Here is a 16,333-nt window from a genome sequence, read left to right as displayed (position 1 = left end):
GTTCACTTCTTCTTACCCATCGCCAACTAAATCTTTTAACTTCAATTATATTTGGTAAAACAAACAAAAGTACAACTATATATTTCTTATCCAAAAGTAATCAGATTTATTTGTTTATTCGGCTTGGGAGACTCAAGAATCTGTTTTGGTTTTACTTGGTTGACTAAAAATACAACTAATAGAAGACATCACAAGCTTGTTTGTTTTACTTGTATTTGCGTATGCGTTTACGTGTCGATGTAGTATGTTTATTTACCTTTTAATTAAGAAATCCAAATGGATGAACAAAAAAAAAAAAAATCAACGTTTGTATTTTCATCAAAATATATAATTTAGAAATATTAAAGTAATTACAAACACGAATCATTTGTATCTAATACGGTAAGGTACAGTAATTAAGTTTGTACAAGAACACGGTTTACCACACAATGGTCCTAAAAAAACAAAATGTAAGGAAGATTAGTGAACAACAAATATGCTTTTAACTCTATTGACAACAAATAAAATTATCAAAGTATTCTCTCTTTAATTATTTTTCCAGTCTTGTCTATTCAGGAAATGGCCATGGTTCCGAACACGTTTGCCTGCAAAATGAAGAATTAAAACATTAGACTACCCCCCCCCCCCCCCCCCCCCCCCCCCCCGAACCGTCCATTATTCACTGAAAACGTTCATGTGATCACAAAACAAGATGTATGTGGGTGAATACTGTAAGAGGACTTACTCTATAATCTCTTTCCAATAAGAATCACTTGCTCCATCATCAATAACGTCACACCATGGCTGATGATGATCTTGTGTGAACGTCGAATTTGATGATGAAGGGTTTGTAGTATGATCAGGATGATGGTACTCCGCGATGTCTTTGTTCTTGATCATCGTTTGAGTTTGTTTAGATTCTTCAGGAGAAGCAGGAACCAACAGAGGGAGTGAATTATGATCATCTTGAAAATCGGGTTGAATGGGGCCGGAAGCTAAAGAATCCAAAGGGTTATCATGATTGTTCTCAAGAATATGAGAGAAGGTTTGAGACTGACCAAATATATTTTGGTTCTCCAAGTAAGAGGATTGGCCAAAGAGATTGTTGTTATTGGTTTGCATGGTTGATGAAGAAAAAGAAGGATGATTGGTGTTGGTATTGGTGCTAAGGACTTGAATCATGTTGTGTATCAGTTGAGCTTTAGCAAGAGTTGTCGCATCCAGTTGCACATTTTGATTGAGATTCAAGAGGCTGTTCAAATTTGCGGCCGCGAGAAGCTGTGGGAGAGCAGCTAGAACATTTAGATGGTCGGTTCTTGGCCTATGGGTCACCGGATCAATCCCCATTTGGAGAAGTTTCTTTCTCAAATGTGTGTTCCAATAGTTTTTTATTTCATTGTCCGTTCTCCCAGGAAGATTACCAGCTATCGACGACCACCTTTCAGAAACACATACAAAACTTTTTAAAAAATTTATCAAACTGATATTATCCTAGTTAGTGGATTAGTTTAAGATTAATACCTAATATTGATTTCTTTTAGTCATAACAAGAATTAGTTTTCAAGATTGAAAAAATGGCTACAGACGTATGCACCTAGAGAAAACCAGTGTAGTAGGTATATATATGACAATTATATTCTTTCATCCATAAGCCATATACTAATATATATGTTCATTATATATTTCATATATCAGACTACTCTTTATTCTGGTTATAAACTTAATCCTAGCTCGTTTCACACTAACTATTTAAACCACTTGTGAGATATAATCAAAGATTTGACTAGAAGAATTAACAAATGGTTTAATTTCCAATCAATGTAAGGACTTATAAAAAAAAGTGATTCATTACTTGTTTCCAAGAAGGGAATGGAGGTTGATAATAGTTTGTTCTTCCTCTTCAGTGAAATTTCCTCTCTTAATGTCAGGTCTCAAGTAGTTAGTCCATCTTAATCTACAACTCTTCCCGCATCGGTTTAAACCAGCTTGCTTTGGAAGAGCTCTCCAGCTTCCATGGCCATGTTTTTGAATGTGAACTATCAGTTTCTCATCCTCCTCTTGTGTCCATGGCCCTTTCTTTAACCCATTCTCATCGCAACATGGTGAGCGCCCCATTATAATTACGTACTATAACACAAATATATATATATATATATGTTATTTATTTTCCTGAGAATTAATCTTGAATAAATAATTAAGCTTAAATGTAGAATTACATCAATCTAAGAGAGATAACAGTATATAAGTTAAGCAAACACCGTAATTGAATTCATATGAACTTGTACTTGTTAACGTGTATGAGCAGAAAGATAAGTATATGTTTGCATGCATGTATGTATTTATATCAGTATATGTATCGTCGAACCTGTTGAAGAGCACTTACAAGGGAGAGAAATTTTGATGAAGCAGGCGATCAAAATAATAATTAAGGATCTTAGTGAATGAGGGTAAGTGTGTATGTGTGATCATTGCATTAAATAGGGCTTTCGTGTCTTGTATCTTGTCGGAGGGAGAAGATCTTAGTTTAGCTTTTGACTTTGATGACCTGATAAATAACGAAAATGCCATTGTGGAAAGTTTTATCAAAATATTTTTGTAAGAAGAATAAAAAGAAAGAAAGAGAAGAAGATGATCAAGTTTGTGAAGCAATGTAGGTACACAAAAGTTGCTGCAACTAATCCATATGTTGACAAAAGGAAGTTTGTAGATACAGCCTTTAAATTTTTTAAATGTACAAAAGAAAATTACGTATTATGGATATGTAATTAGTTATAAAGCTTTTTGTAAGTGTACATAATAGAAATATAATTAAAATTAATCCATATCAAATTAAAGCCTTTAAAAATTAAATATTGTAGGTCTAGAAAAATATGCATGTTTTTGTGAAAGATAATTTATGAAATTTCAATATTTTACTATTGTCTTGATCATTTTTTATGCATATCTTTCCACGTGAATTAGCCATTTGGATTTACGCCAAATATCAAATTTCACCAAAGACTGTCATTGCATACCTAATGTGGCCAAAAAAAAATTGTATTATACAAACTGAGAAATTAGTGTTTTTTGATCTAGGAATTTTTTCTAGCCACACTGAAGAAACACATTTTTGTTTTTTTTTTCTATCCTAGAAATATATAGATGTAAAAACTTTATGATTTGATATTTAACAAGTTTAAAAAAATGAAGCAAATTTTTCTGTAAATGTGTACGTGGTAAACAATGGAGGGTGGTATCAAGGTTTTTTCCCTAAGTATAAAGTTTTATATAGGATCATTGTTCAAGAAAGCGCTAGGCGGTGACCCAACGCCTAGCGCCTAGAACGCTTAGTCGGGGCCTAGACGGTTTTTAGGCGGTTTAAGCATTTACAACATAAAACATTATATATATAATTATATTGAAATATATGTTATAAAAATAAAAAATTTATAAATTATAAACAACGGTAAGAAAAATACATTTATTTAAGTTATATTAACAATATATAAATGTTTATAATTACGTATATAGATATAAAACATAATAATTTAATTATATGTAATTTAAAAATCAAAAACAAATATTAAAATAAAATGTATGTAATTTTAAACGGGTTAAACGGTCATTTAGGCGTCTGCTGAGTACCTAGCACCTAGAGGGCGCCTAAGCAGCCGCCCTAGACCGTTTTGTTGAATACTGTATAGGATCACTGTATAGTATCATGACTTACGTACAACATGTTGCATTATCAATGATTCTCCCGTTTAATTATTTATTTATTTCAATTATAATTTATATATAAGTTTGTGTCCCTTCCAAAATATACGTACATGGAACCAACATATAAAAATTAAATTAGGTTTTCCGCTTTGTCGACAAAAGAAAAAATACATTTAGATTTTCCACGTGGATACGTTAAACTTGTTTTGTCAGACGTTATATTATTATTGTATTGTGTATATACATAGTATTTGATAGTAAACTATAGATTATATACATAACAAGATTTTGGAAGAAAGTGTCCACAACAGTATGCATTACTGGTCATTGGTCAACAAACGATCCACACCATGCCACGTATCTCAACTTATATATCATGATACGTATATATAAACAAATAAAAACTATTATTGTGTTCATCATTGAATATATCGTGTTCTGATCAATAAAACAGTTGCCAAAGATGAACACATATCAATAATACATCTCACCTTCTTCTTTTTTCTTAGCCAAAAGTGTTTCATATTCTACACGAGCCATGCAGATCGAGTGCTAGCTAGTGTTTCCAGGAATCATCATGAGAACAACCCTTTAGATAAAACTTTTACACTCCATCGAATCGAAGCTTATAATACGTGAACTAATCAAAATTAAATTTCATAGTTTATGTTTTTTCATGTGGCACATGCGTTAATAATTTTATAAGTTATTGAGGATATTTCGAGGATCTCTATAAATTTTAAACACGAAATTAGTTAGACAAAAAGGAAAATGCAGACAAATTGAAATTGGAGGTTTAGCTAGTAAATATTGACGAAGAAATAAATATAAATGTACGTATACTGCAAATAGTATAAATACAGATATATGAACATTGCTATATCAAGTATAAATTATGAAAAGAAAAGAAAAAAAAAAAAAAAACGTCTCGATATTGGTGGTTGATTATTGGTGTAAATTTAGTTTTAAGCACATCAAGTCACGCAAACATGAACTCTTGGGACCCGCGAAAACCCTAAATCTTCTAACGACTAAACTAATTCTTATTTAACACTTAATTTTTAATCGCCTTTTTTAGATGCTTCTACGTTGACGTTAAGTTCGTCCATATATAAAATCATTCTCATTGCTACGACGTTGACGTTAATTGATCCATAAAAACACCATATCCATATAAAATTATCAGATCATCGGATTTTATTTTTTTTCGATACAACGAGCTAGACGATCGATCATAATACGTACTAATTTATCATATAACTCACTAATTTATATATGTTTTGGAATTATCAAATTTAAACATTTCTTAAGAAACTAATTGTAATCTATCAAAAGTTTCTTATTATAATAACAGTATTTTATAGAAAACAGATGAAAGATTCGTACGGAAGAAGTTTCCAACTAATCCGAAGGAGACAACAAACGCTACAGTTGATCTTCCCCTAACCAAACACTTATATCATCTTCATTAATCTTAAGGCTTTAGTTTTAAGGACATGATCTTTGATTGAATAATGCATTTATGCTTATTTTACTCACAACAGTTTCGAAAATTATCCCTCATAACTCATATTTTAAATTACCAAAATTCTTAAAATTTTGGTCAATAACTTATTCGAGTCAAATACCACACAACATATGACTAATACTTTTACGGATCTCTCGATCTCAAGAGAAGCTTTGGAAACAATTGTTTTAGAAATCTGCCTAGTACAACGACAAAACCACTGACATTTTAATTCTGAATGTTTGTTTGCTTTTAACGTTTGTGTTTGCGTTTAAATATATGATATGATTATTTTTACTTTTACGCAAACCCAAACCTAATTAACAGGCTGTTATTAAAGACTTGTTTTCTTTATAATGCTCAAATTGACATTCACTAAAAATTATTAAAGGACAAAATTTGCTTAAGTACCTGAGTTTCTCCAAAATTTCAGAAACCAACACCACAAAATTTCAGTACACACGTCATATACTGAAAAACCAAGTTAAACTTTGTATCTATACATTTAACTCCGATATGCATCAGTGTGACCCGTTTCTGATGATAATTACCTGACAGTATATATTATCTTCTTGCGTATGAGTCAAACCTAACATTTTGAAAAAAGAAACCTACAAAACGATTTGCACGTTACATTGCTATATGCATATACGCAAAATAATATTTAGAAACCTAAAGCTTAGTAATTCAATTAGTTAGTAGGATGGTGCGTCAACGTTGTAGACCACTACATTCATAAACATATAAAGAAAAAGTTAAACTCTGCGGTTACATGGAAAAAAACTTTTACTTTTACTTGGGAGAAGTTACGTATACAATGAATTATTATGCAGTGGTTTGGGATATAACTAATCAAACACTCGTATAATAAGTTAATAACCCATGAATTATTTCACCTTACGCATGTACTTTTAGGTTAGGAATAAAACTAAAAATGAAAAGAGTTGGTTAAAACGAAGACTTCCATGTCAAATATATAACGTAGATAAGTCTTCGATTTTACCTTCTCTAAGTCGACTACGGTACAGGTCAAATATTACGAGAAGGACTATATATGTAGACCTTTTTGAGAAAGTAGTATTTAAAAATATTTAGAAAGTGAAAAAAGCTTACATTTAGCTACCTTGAGGCGTGAGGGATTAGAAGTTCGATGCAGTCAAATAAAGGTCATATTCCTCTCTATCAATTTGATGGATTCCATATAGCAGAAATCCAAAAGCTCATCGGCTTTTCGAAAGGTATATATCTCAAAATTATTTCGTAATTTATACACAAATTCAAAAACATAATTACGATACTATAACGAGTAGACAAATTTACATAAACATCCGTTATTATTTACAGATTACTAATTCATATATTCGATCTAATTAAGGATGTTAATTACACAATTACAACCTCGAGATATTGTCACGTAATTGTTGTTGAATGGTTACAAAAACAAACCCGGAATCAATGAACACTCAAATCTAAATTAAATGGCATTTATCGATGACTGAGATCTTCTTCTTTGTAAAGATTAATCAGATCCAACGGATTTATTTTAAACAATAAAATGGCAGATCAATTGAGGCAAGAGGAACACCTTGGGACCATGAAAACAACCCACACTAACTTGTAAACAAACAAACATACAAATAAATGTCGAAAGCCCAATATTATTAATACCTATAGAATAGCGAAAACACGATTATTATTGATCGTGAAACCGTAGTAGGAACATAGGAACCACACACACTCATGTGTCTCTTTCATGTATTTTCCATCCCACGCTCTCAACTTGAGAAACTAATAAGTCGAAACAATCCAATCACTCACTAGCTGATTTCACCAATAAAGAAACAAATAAAATAACAACACTTATACCTCTCTCTCTCTCTCTGTTATCTATATAATCATCACCTTTACTTTATTCGAAAAATGGAGATTAAGTAAGAATCTCAAATTTGTCCAGAATCAACTTATCAGCTTCAACCAAGTTGCTAAAGCACAATTGCCAACCCCAATTTAGAATCACACATATGTGTAGGAATATGCATATGATGCACACATCAAATCAGAAGAGTATAAGATTCTGGAGAAGCTAAAGCACTGGTTTCAAGTTCAACCTTTGGATTATTAAAATCAACCATTGAAACTAGGGACCTATATTCTCAGGACATCCACTAAAATGAGAAACACAGATGTGACAAATGCTTCTAGATTCATTTTATCTTATGTAAGCCATTCTAAACATCTTATGAGAATCTTCAAATCCAGAAGTGAACATACGACAAGTTTGCTTTATCAGGGGAAAAAAAAACCATTCCACGAGATTCATGCTGCAGTTTAGACAATCACATACCTTACTAAAAAGATGATCGATCACAAACAATGAACATCTATCTGACATGAGTTCTGCACCAAGAAGGCAGAAACAAGAAGCATAGGACGCATATACAAGTACAAAGAGCTTCGCTAAGTATATCTTGCAAACAATCTCCATGTCTCTTTGTTCATATGGAAGACCGATACAAAGAGCTTAGCATCGTAAAACAATTTAGAACATAGTGAATGGATAAGCATATTCGAGGGAAGGTTACCAATCAACTTACACCTCAAAATTGGCGAAAACATACAAGGTCCTTGACAGACTTGAGGAAAATAGGTGCCATTAAAGCTTGAAAGAGAAGTCACAAGCTACACTACTAGTACTACCAATAGTTAAGAAGAGAGCAAATGACCAAGAATTTAGAGATCCAATGCATTTCAAGAGTAGCAACAGTTATGCATTTGAACAAGGCCTTGCAAAACTTGGAAGTAAACGAAAGAGAAACAACTAAAAAAATATATTAAAAAAAAAAACCACAAGTTCAAGAATCCAAATGAAAATTAGCAGAGCAGCTAGTCACCACAGGCCAGAACCAATTGAGATGCTTGTAATGGCAGTTGCAACAAATGTTCCTGCTATTCAACTTTTGGCAGACCTTTTCTCAGACATGATTCTTCTTCTTCTTTGTGACCATGTCCCAGAAGAACTCCGTCAACACAGGCTCGTAAGAAGGCATCTTAGCATATCCAGGAAAGTAGTTAATATCAATAATAAGGTACCTATTAGCATCTTTCGCATCCCTAATCACGTCGAAGTTAAAGAGACTGAGACCCATTGATTCCCTCATGGCCTTTGCTAGATCAGTCAAGAAACTCAACGGAGGCATCTCCACTTTCTCTAAGCTCCTATCCTCACCATACTCTATGTTCTTGTCTTCCTGAGCAGTCAGATTCGATATCTGCGAAAACGGAAGAGACCCTTTCGATCTCCCAATCTTCTCTTCAGAGATGTCAGGTAAAGATCTTCTCTTTACGCATTTCACATGATCACCAACCACATAGACCTTAAAGATCACACCACCATGGTTCACAAACTCCTGCAACACAATAGGAGCTTTCAGTATCTTCATCCCTTCTTGATCATATATCAAAAACATCTTGTGAGATTTCGCACTCCCATCAGCATCCAACGGCTTAGCAATCACCGGGAACTTGAGCTCCCCTAAAGCTCCACCACCGCTCAAAACGCTCGAATCCATAACAACAACTTGCTCCGGGACACCAAACCTCTCGCTATCTGAAACAGGAAAGCTCAATTGAGTTATGACCTCAAGCATCGAAACCCTATTGTGCAATCGCTCGATAGCCTCAGGCAAATCGATTACAGGAACACCAGGACACTTGTGGCGAAACTCTTGAAGATTCTCTTTCCAGTACACATCGTAAAGCTTGTGGATAATGCAATCAAGCTTCCCTTGCTCCAACAACGATTTCGTCGGATCAAGCTTGACCAGATCAATGCCTCGTTGCCTCGAGTGTTCGATCAAAGAAGGCTGGATGAAACTATGCTGTTTCTTGGCTGCGAGTGCGTATCCAACTAAGTATCTCTCTTGGATTGAATCCGACATCTTTGGCTGTTCGGTTTCGAAGGTAACAAGGTTAGGGTAAAATTCATGCCCAGGGGAATCAAAACCTCTTCCTAGAGAAAAAGGTTCAAGCTTTTAGCGAACCCTAGATGTGAAATCCTACACGGCACGCTTAGAAAGAAAAAAAAAAGAACTCGATTAGATCGAAGAGATCATACAGAATCGAAAAGTTTGGTTTTTTTTGGTTTGTGGCCTTTTCTAGAGATGGAAATAACAGAGAGAGAGAAGGGAATGTTGTACACGTGTGGAATCGAATATTGGTACGTGTGAAGATGCAAGTGGCGAATGTTTAACACGTGTCAGAAAGAAGACTAGTGTAGGTCTTTTTCCTCAGATGGACGGCTATGAGTGCTTCTTAATTATTATGGGCCATTGTACTGTTTGTTAATGGGCTTGGATATTTATTTCAAACGTTTTGCAAACGCGGATACGCGTAATTTGGTACTACCAATTAAAAAAAAAAAAAAGAGAGAGATATAAAAGCGAGCAGCTTAAACCCTAATTCTTTCTCCGGCTACCTTATTACTTCGCGGAAAGCTCTAAAACGTTCTCTTCTTCACCACCGGACGGGAAAGAGAAAGAGGGTTCGCCGTCGTGATGGCTCCTCATTCGTTAAAGAAGAACTACAAGTGCTCTCGATCTCTAAAACAGTTCTACGGCGGTGGTCCTTTCATTGTTTCATCTGATGGTTCTTTCATCGCCTGCGCCTGTGGTGACGCCATTAACATCGTTGATTCTTCGGATTCGTCGGTGAAATCCACGATTGAAGGAGATTCGGATACGCTCACTGCTTTGGCTCTTAGTCCTGACGATAAGTTCCTTTTCTCTGCTGGACATAGTAGACAAATTCGAGTTTGGGATTTGGAAACCTTGAAATGTATTCGCTCTTGGAAGGTACTCAAATTGGTTCTGTAATTGGTGTTTCTGAGCTCGTCCGGATTACTATTGTTGTCCTTGTGCTGTTATATATATATATATATATATATAATTTGTGCTTAATGATGAGCAGGGACACGAGGGACCTGTGATGGGTATGGCTTGCCACGCATCTGGAGGGTTGTTAGCTACTGCCGGAGCTGATAGGAAAGTGCTTGTTTGGGATGTTGATGGTGGTTTCTGCACTCATTATTTCAAAGGCCATAAAGGAGTTGTGTCAAGTATCTTGTTCCATCCTGACGCAAACAAAAATATCGTAAGTAACAAATTCTGTCTGGGGAGTAATATTTCTGTTATAAAGGGGGAGACTTTCTCGATTATAAAGAGATGTGTTATTCTTGTTAAGCTATACTCCATATATGTTTGATGACAAGAGTTGCGTTCTTTGTAGCTTATTTCCGCAAGTGATGATTCAACAGTTCGTGTCTGGGATCTTATGGCTAAGAATACTGAGAAGAAATGTCTTGCCATTTTGGAGAAGCACTTTTCAGCTGTGACTTCAATTGCTCTATCAGTGGATGGATTGACTTTATTCAGTGCTGGAAGAGATAAAGTGAGTTCTAAGCACTCTCTAGTATAGTTGAGTTACATACTTCAGGAGTAGGATTGTTATCTGTTGGTGTTTTGTTAAGTGGTATGAGACATTTGAGTACTGCCTTTATTCTAAAGTTCAATTGATCAGTGGTGCTAACTTAATTGGTTGATCACAGGTTGTAAACGTGTGGGACCTTCATGATTATAGCTGCAAGACTACTGTTGCAACGTTTGAGGTTCTAGAAGCTGTGACAACAGTTTCTTCTGGGACGCCTTTCGCTTCATTTGTTACTTCTTTGGATCAGAAGAGTAAAAAGAAGGATTCTTCTTCTCTAGCAACATATTTTATTACTGTTGGTGAACGTGGTGTTGTGCGACTCTGGAAGTCTGAAGGGTGAGCCGTTATTCCCTTTAATAGGTTTTTGTTGCGGTGATTAATGTTTGCTGTAAAGTTATATAAACTATCCAGCGTAGGAAAATTGTGTTAAGATCTTTGGCTTTTCACTTTTGACAGTTCAGTTTGCCTCTACGAGCAAAAGTCGTCGGATATTACTGTCAGCTCGGATGACGAGGAATCTAAAAGGGGATTCACTGCAGCTGCTATGCTGCCTTCTGATCGCGGACTGCTTTGTGTGACTGCTGATCAGCAGTTCTTTTTCTATTCCGTTGTGGAAAATGCAGAAGAATCCGAGTTAGTGCTAAGCAAGAGGCTTGTTGGATATAATGAAGAAATAGCTGAAATGAAGTTTCTAGGTGATGAAGAACAGTTTCTCGCAGTAGCTACAAATCTTGAGGAGGTAACCCGAGTATTTTGCACTCTGCATCATGCTGGCTTGATCATTTTTCTGGGAGTATAATCAAGTCATTTTGATTATTTAATGGACTAAGATTTGCAAATATATGTGCAGGTTCGTGTTTATGATGTTGCAACAATGTCATGTTCCTACGTTTTAGCTGGCCATAAGGAAGTTGTTCTGTCCCTTGACACTTGTGTATCTAGTTCTGGGAATGTTCTAGTCGTAACTGGAAGTAAAGACAAAACTGTAAGACCATTTACTGACCTTGGTAGTTTTCCATAAACTCTGTCCCCCTTGAGACTTCTTCTACGAGTTTGGTGGCAAAGCACATACTATTAGGGATAGTTTTTTTGTTCAGATTTTTCAGGGTTGTTTGTTGCTTATATCATTTCTGTTTTTCATGCACATCACTCCCCAAAATGCCTTTTCTGTTAGAGTGATCTGTGGAGTCGGTTAGCTTATATTTGATTACTGTACAGGTAAGGCTATGGAATGCAACAAGCAAATCTTGCATTGGAGTTGGTACGGGTCATAATGGTGATATCTTAGCAGTTGCTTTTGCGAAGAAGTCCTTTAGTTTCTTTGTCAGTGGCAGTGGGTACGTGCTACGTAAATGATTGCATATACCTTCTATTTTGATATAAATGAAGCATGGTACTGCCAGCATGGGAATACTGTAGGCAGTTCCTAGTAATGATGCTTCTAGTGTATGCATATATTGTTTCTAACAATGAGGAAATCCTGATTAGGATTCTGGGGAAATATAAGAAAGGATCAATTTTCAGTTGTAAAATGCTGACTGTTTACTGTCAGGCCTTATGCTGTAAAAGAAAATTTACAACCAGATAAGAAGTATAGAGATTGTGTAGTCTAGAAAATATGATTGATGTTTAAACCAATGTGTACGTAAATATGGACACGTCCATGTCATGATAGAAGGTGTAGAACTTGTCTGCATTTTTAACAATAGAGATATTTATCTATTGTTATATTCACTTCCAAGTTTGTCATTTTTCTCTTAGTTTATTTTAATCTCTTAATATACGTTACTGTGGATTAGTGATCGCACACTGAAGGTCTGGAGCCTTGATGGTATCTCAGAGGACTCAGAGGAGCCAGTTAATCTGAAAACTAGAAGTGTTGTCGCTGCCCATGATAAAGACATCAATTCCGTGGCTGTTGCTCGTAACGATAGCTTAGTTTGCACTGGTTCTGAGGTAATAAAATATGATGAGCAAACCTCTTCTGTTTAATTTTGTGGAGATCTCATTCAAGTGAACCTTTATCAAATGCAGGGGAATTGAGAAATATATCTTTCTTTCTCTCCTATTAAATGAAGATGCATTGAGCGCTGACTGTTAGTTTCTGTCTTGCAGGATCGTACGGCTAGCATATGGAGACTACCAGACTTGGTGCATGTTGTTACACTTAGAGGACATAAGAGGCGGATTTTTTCTGTTGAGTTCTCAACTGTTGATCAGTGCGTAATCACAGCGTCAGGTGATAAGACAGTAAAAATATGGGCTATATCTGATGGTTCATGCCTCAAAACATTTGAAGGTCATACTTCAAGTGTACTTAGGGCCTCATTCATCACTGATGGAACCCAGTTTGTCTCATGTGGTAAGTTTCACTACCCTGAATGTCATAGGTTCTTGTCATAAGTTCTTTTTTTTTTAGTCTAACATTTAATTGTGCACTTGTAGGTGCCGATGGTTTATTGAAACTTTGGAATGTGAACACTAGCGAATGCATTGCCACATATGACCAGCACGAGGACAAGGTAACTTAAACAGTCTACTTGGTTTCTTGATGTATCCATATCTTGGTCTGCCTGTATTAGTATTCGAGGTGTTTATTTCTAGCGTTTTGATGGAACATGTTCATTGCCATTAGTCGTAGTCCTCTTGATATTCTTTTCAGACAAATTTCTCTTTAACTTTTACAGGTATGGGCTTTAGCTGTCGGAAAGAAGACAGAAATGATTGCAACTGGAGGAGGTGATGCAGTTATTAATTTATGGCATGATTCAACAGCTTTTGATAAAGAAGACGAATTCCGGAAAGAGGTCTGTCAATTTCACTAATTTACTTAAGTTTTAATAATCTGGTTTCCATCGAGCTGTCATGTATACTTGATATTTTAGTTCGACCATCATCTTGAACCACTTCCGTTGTACAGGAAGAAGCAATCTTGAGAGGTCAAGAGCTGGAAAACGCAGTCTTAGATGCTGAATACACTAAAGCTATAAGATTAGCATTTCAGCTTCGTCGGCCTCACAAAGTCTTCGAACTCTTTGCTGGTCTCTGCAGGTAAAAGCCATCCATTCATGAACACGTAGCAATTGCTTTTCTCGATATTAAGCTTTTCCTTTTCTAACGCGCAATTGGTGTAACAGGAAAAGAGAATCAGACGAACAGATTGTGAAAGCTCTTCAAGGACTTGAAAAGGAAGAGTTTCGTTTGCTTTTTGAATATGTCCGAGAATGGAACACAAAACCAAAGCTATGCCACGTTGCTCAGTTTGTTCTTTACCAAACCTTCAACATACTTCCTCCCACTGAAATTGTTCAGGTATGGTCTCTAACCTAAAAGTCAAAGATCAATTAGCAGTAAATATTATGGGTTACTTTTGGCTTGATCTTGGGAACTTTTCGACAGATAAAAGGAATTGGAGAACTCCTGGAAGGTTTAATCCCATATTCCCAGAGGCATTATAATAGAATCGACAGATTTGTAAGAAGCAGCTTCTTGTTAGACTACACACTTGGAGAGATGTCAGTAATTGATCCAGAGACTGAGAGTGAGTATCCTAAGAGCAAGAAGAAAGAAAAAGAGGTCAGTGCTGCAATGGAACGAGACACAGAAGAGCTAAACCAGGAGACTCCTTCGAGGAAACGAAAGTCTCAGAAATCCAAAGACAGATCTAGTAAGAAGAGACTAATTGCCGAAGCTCAGGGAAGCGTAGTCGCAGTTTGAGTTAAATCCCATGGTATGAATTATATTTTGATTGAGATTTTGAGGGATGGAATCCCAATTTTGGTATTTCTAGTTTCCTTGTGTAATTGGTTCTTGTAAGTGCTGTTGTCTTTCAACGTTTAAGCCTTTCATTTAAAAGAGTTTCACTTGCTGACTTTTTCTCAAAATTCAACAATCTCATTTATCCCCTGTGGCTCTCTCCTGCCCTCCACTGAAACTACCAGTATTGTCTTTCAGATTTCAGAATTCAGCGGCTTTCAAGTTTCTGTTATCACCAGTATTGTTCCGTTCCATTTGTAAACTTGCATTTGATTGTAAAAACTCATCACCAATGAGATATATCTCTCTCTCTCTCTCTCTCTCGAAAACTTAGCAAAACAGAACAAACTATACATCTCGCCAAACTAGTAATAACTTATTTCCAGAACTTGTAATATCCCTGATGAAAATATACTACTTTCATGGGTGTGTTTGTTGTTTCTGTTTGTAGAGTACTTTTGTTTCACGTCAGCGTATATTCGCGTCATGGGAACAAACATTATACTGATTAATAACGTAAACATCGACGGCCATATTAATATATTAATTCATCATAGAATTAGAATCTGTGTAATACACGTCATGCATCACATAAAACATAATCTTATGCTTCACGAGGATTTTCACTTCCTTCTCATTATTCCCTCTACTCAATTTTTTTAGGCTTCATTATTTTTACCATCTGACATCTCCTTAACATTGCAACTTACAAACTTAAGTATTTCTGGTTTCATAGATATCAGTTCATTTAATACCCAAAATTTTACAGTCATTGATATGAATTTTCCTCTAAATAACTTGATTACTCTTAGTTAGCTAGGTACTTTAACTACTGAAGATTCTAGATAGAAGGCCGAGATCGTATACAAGGTTAGGTCTTACGAATCGTTCTAGAAGCTATCTTAACGTACGTAAGCTTTTAGTTTTCACCAGTGCGTGTACATCTGTATTTGGTTCTAATAGTTGCAAGTTTGCAAACTAACATTATGTGTTTTGAATTCTATCATACATTATGCATGGAGATGTCTAACCAGCAACTGAGGATATTTAACTTACGAAGAATTCAAGGTTATTGGATAATAACTGTGCAATCCAGCTTCGGTTCAATTTTTAATGGGGTTATAATCAATTTTATTTTAAATTCAGTTTTTAACATGTATGTTTTTAATAGAAGAGATTTGTAAGAATATTAGGTTTTAATTAGGTTGATTTTTGTTTTTGTTTCGGTTTCGGATGCCATTTGTTTGGCCCATAAAACAGAACTATATCGCTGCTCGTTCTTTTACTTTTCGTATGTGATTTTTGATTCATTTGAGATTTATTTGTAACAGATTTATAATCATAATGTTACGTCTCTAATCAACAGATTTAGTGCGCACAACTTTTTTTTGTCTGTGTTCATGCATGAAAGAGCATGATATTTAGCACGTGTACTTTATTATATCGATATGATGCTCTTCTAATTACTATTCACCTAAATAATTTTTTTAAGAAATCTTATGAAAATATTTAGAGAGATATAATTCGTGGGGTCGATCTGGATCGAAACTCGATCGACAGGTATGGTGGATCAAATTCATTTAGTTGGAGCACAATCAGATTCAATCTTAACCTCTTTCTGATATCTACCATCATTTCTGGATTATTAATAATAATATATGGTTAGAAATAACGTCATGAGAAAATATATGCCAAAAAGGCATGTAACAAAACATCAACAAAATAATTCAAAAACATATATTCTATTCGTATCCCTTCTATATATTCTTCTAATGTATCTTTAATAGATTAGTATTCCCAATAAATAGAAAATATTAACAACCAATATTCTAAACTCTAGCACCTACTTTTTAAGTTTTATGAAAAACGTTGTCTTAATAATGCGTGGGTTCTCAAGTACCACCTAGT

General features: G+C 35.1%; 3 protein-coding genes across 5 annotated transcripts; 1 reads left to right on the top strand and 2 right to left on the bottom strand.

Annotated features, from left to right (window-relative positions):
- Positions 1–341: 341 nt before the first annotated feature.
- Positions 342–2,409, bottom strand: LOC147939530 (transcription factor MYB93-like). 2 transcript variants are annotated; one of them, XM_087460505.1, is made up of 4 exons: positions 2,345–2,409; positions 1,832–2,106; positions 725–1,417; positions 342–584 (listed from the first exon to the last, which is right to left on the bottom strand). In XM_087460505.1, the coding sequence occupies exons 2-4, from the start codon at positions 2,092–2,094 to the stop codon at positions 548–550; spliced, it is 993 nt and encodes a 330-aa protein (XP_087316631.1). In that variant the 5' UTR covers positions 2,095–2,106; positions 2,345–2,409; the 3' UTR covers positions 342–547. The 2 variants fall into 2 exon arrangements, with proteins under 2 accessions (XP_087316631.1, XP_087316632.1); XM_087460506.1 differs by having other exon boundaries at positions 2,363–2,402.
- A 5,495-nt stretch (positions 2,410–7,904) lies between these two features.
- Positions 7,905–9,602, bottom strand: LOC104769964 (inositol-tetrakisphosphate 1-kinase 1). Of its 2 annotated transcripts, XM_087460508.1 has the most exons (2): positions 8,881–9,313; positions 7,905–8,792 (listed from the first exon to the last, which is right to left on the bottom strand). In XM_087460508.1, exon 2 carries the CDS (start codon positions 8,752–8,754, stop codon positions 8,158–8,160), a length of 597 nt encoding a protein of 198 aa, XP_087316634.1. In that variant the 5' UTR covers positions 8,755–8,792; positions 8,881–9,313; the 3' UTR covers positions 7,905–8,157. The 2 variants fall into 2 exon arrangements, with proteins under 2 accessions (XP_087316634.1, XP_010492601.2); XM_010494299.3 differs by having other exon boundaries at positions 7,905–9,602.
- LOC147939529 (protein TORMOZ EMBRYO DEFECTIVE-like) lies at positions 9,571–14,553 on the top strand. Its single transcript, XM_087460493.1, has 14 exons — positions 9,571–10,035; positions 10,151–10,333; positions 10,469–10,630; positions 10,788–11,005; positions 11,126–11,408; positions 11,520–11,654; positions 11,888–12,006; positions 12,469–12,625; positions 12,785–13,031; positions 13,115–13,191; positions 13,357–13,476; positions 13,590–13,720; positions 13,807–13,981; positions 14,069–14,553. Exons 1-14 carry the CDS (start codon positions 9,739–9,741, stop codon positions 14,384–14,386), a joined length of 2,622 nt encoding a protein of 873 aa, XP_087316619.1. The 5' UTR covers positions 9,571–9,738; the 3' UTR covers positions 14,387–14,553.
- Positions 14,554–16,333: the final 1,780 nt, after the last annotated feature.

Source organism: Camelina sativa, chromosome 8 (assembly GCF_030686135.1).
Source record: "Camelina sativa cultivar CO46 ecotype springtype chromosome 8, ASM3068613v1".
In the NCBI taxonomy this organism is placed as follows: domain Eukaryota; kingdom Viridiplantae; phylum Streptophyta; class Magnoliopsida; order Brassicales; family Brassicaceae; genus Camelina; species Camelina sativa.
The sequence above is the reverse complement of the archived record's forward strand: the minus strand, read 5'-3'. Positions and strand labels throughout refer to the sequence as shown.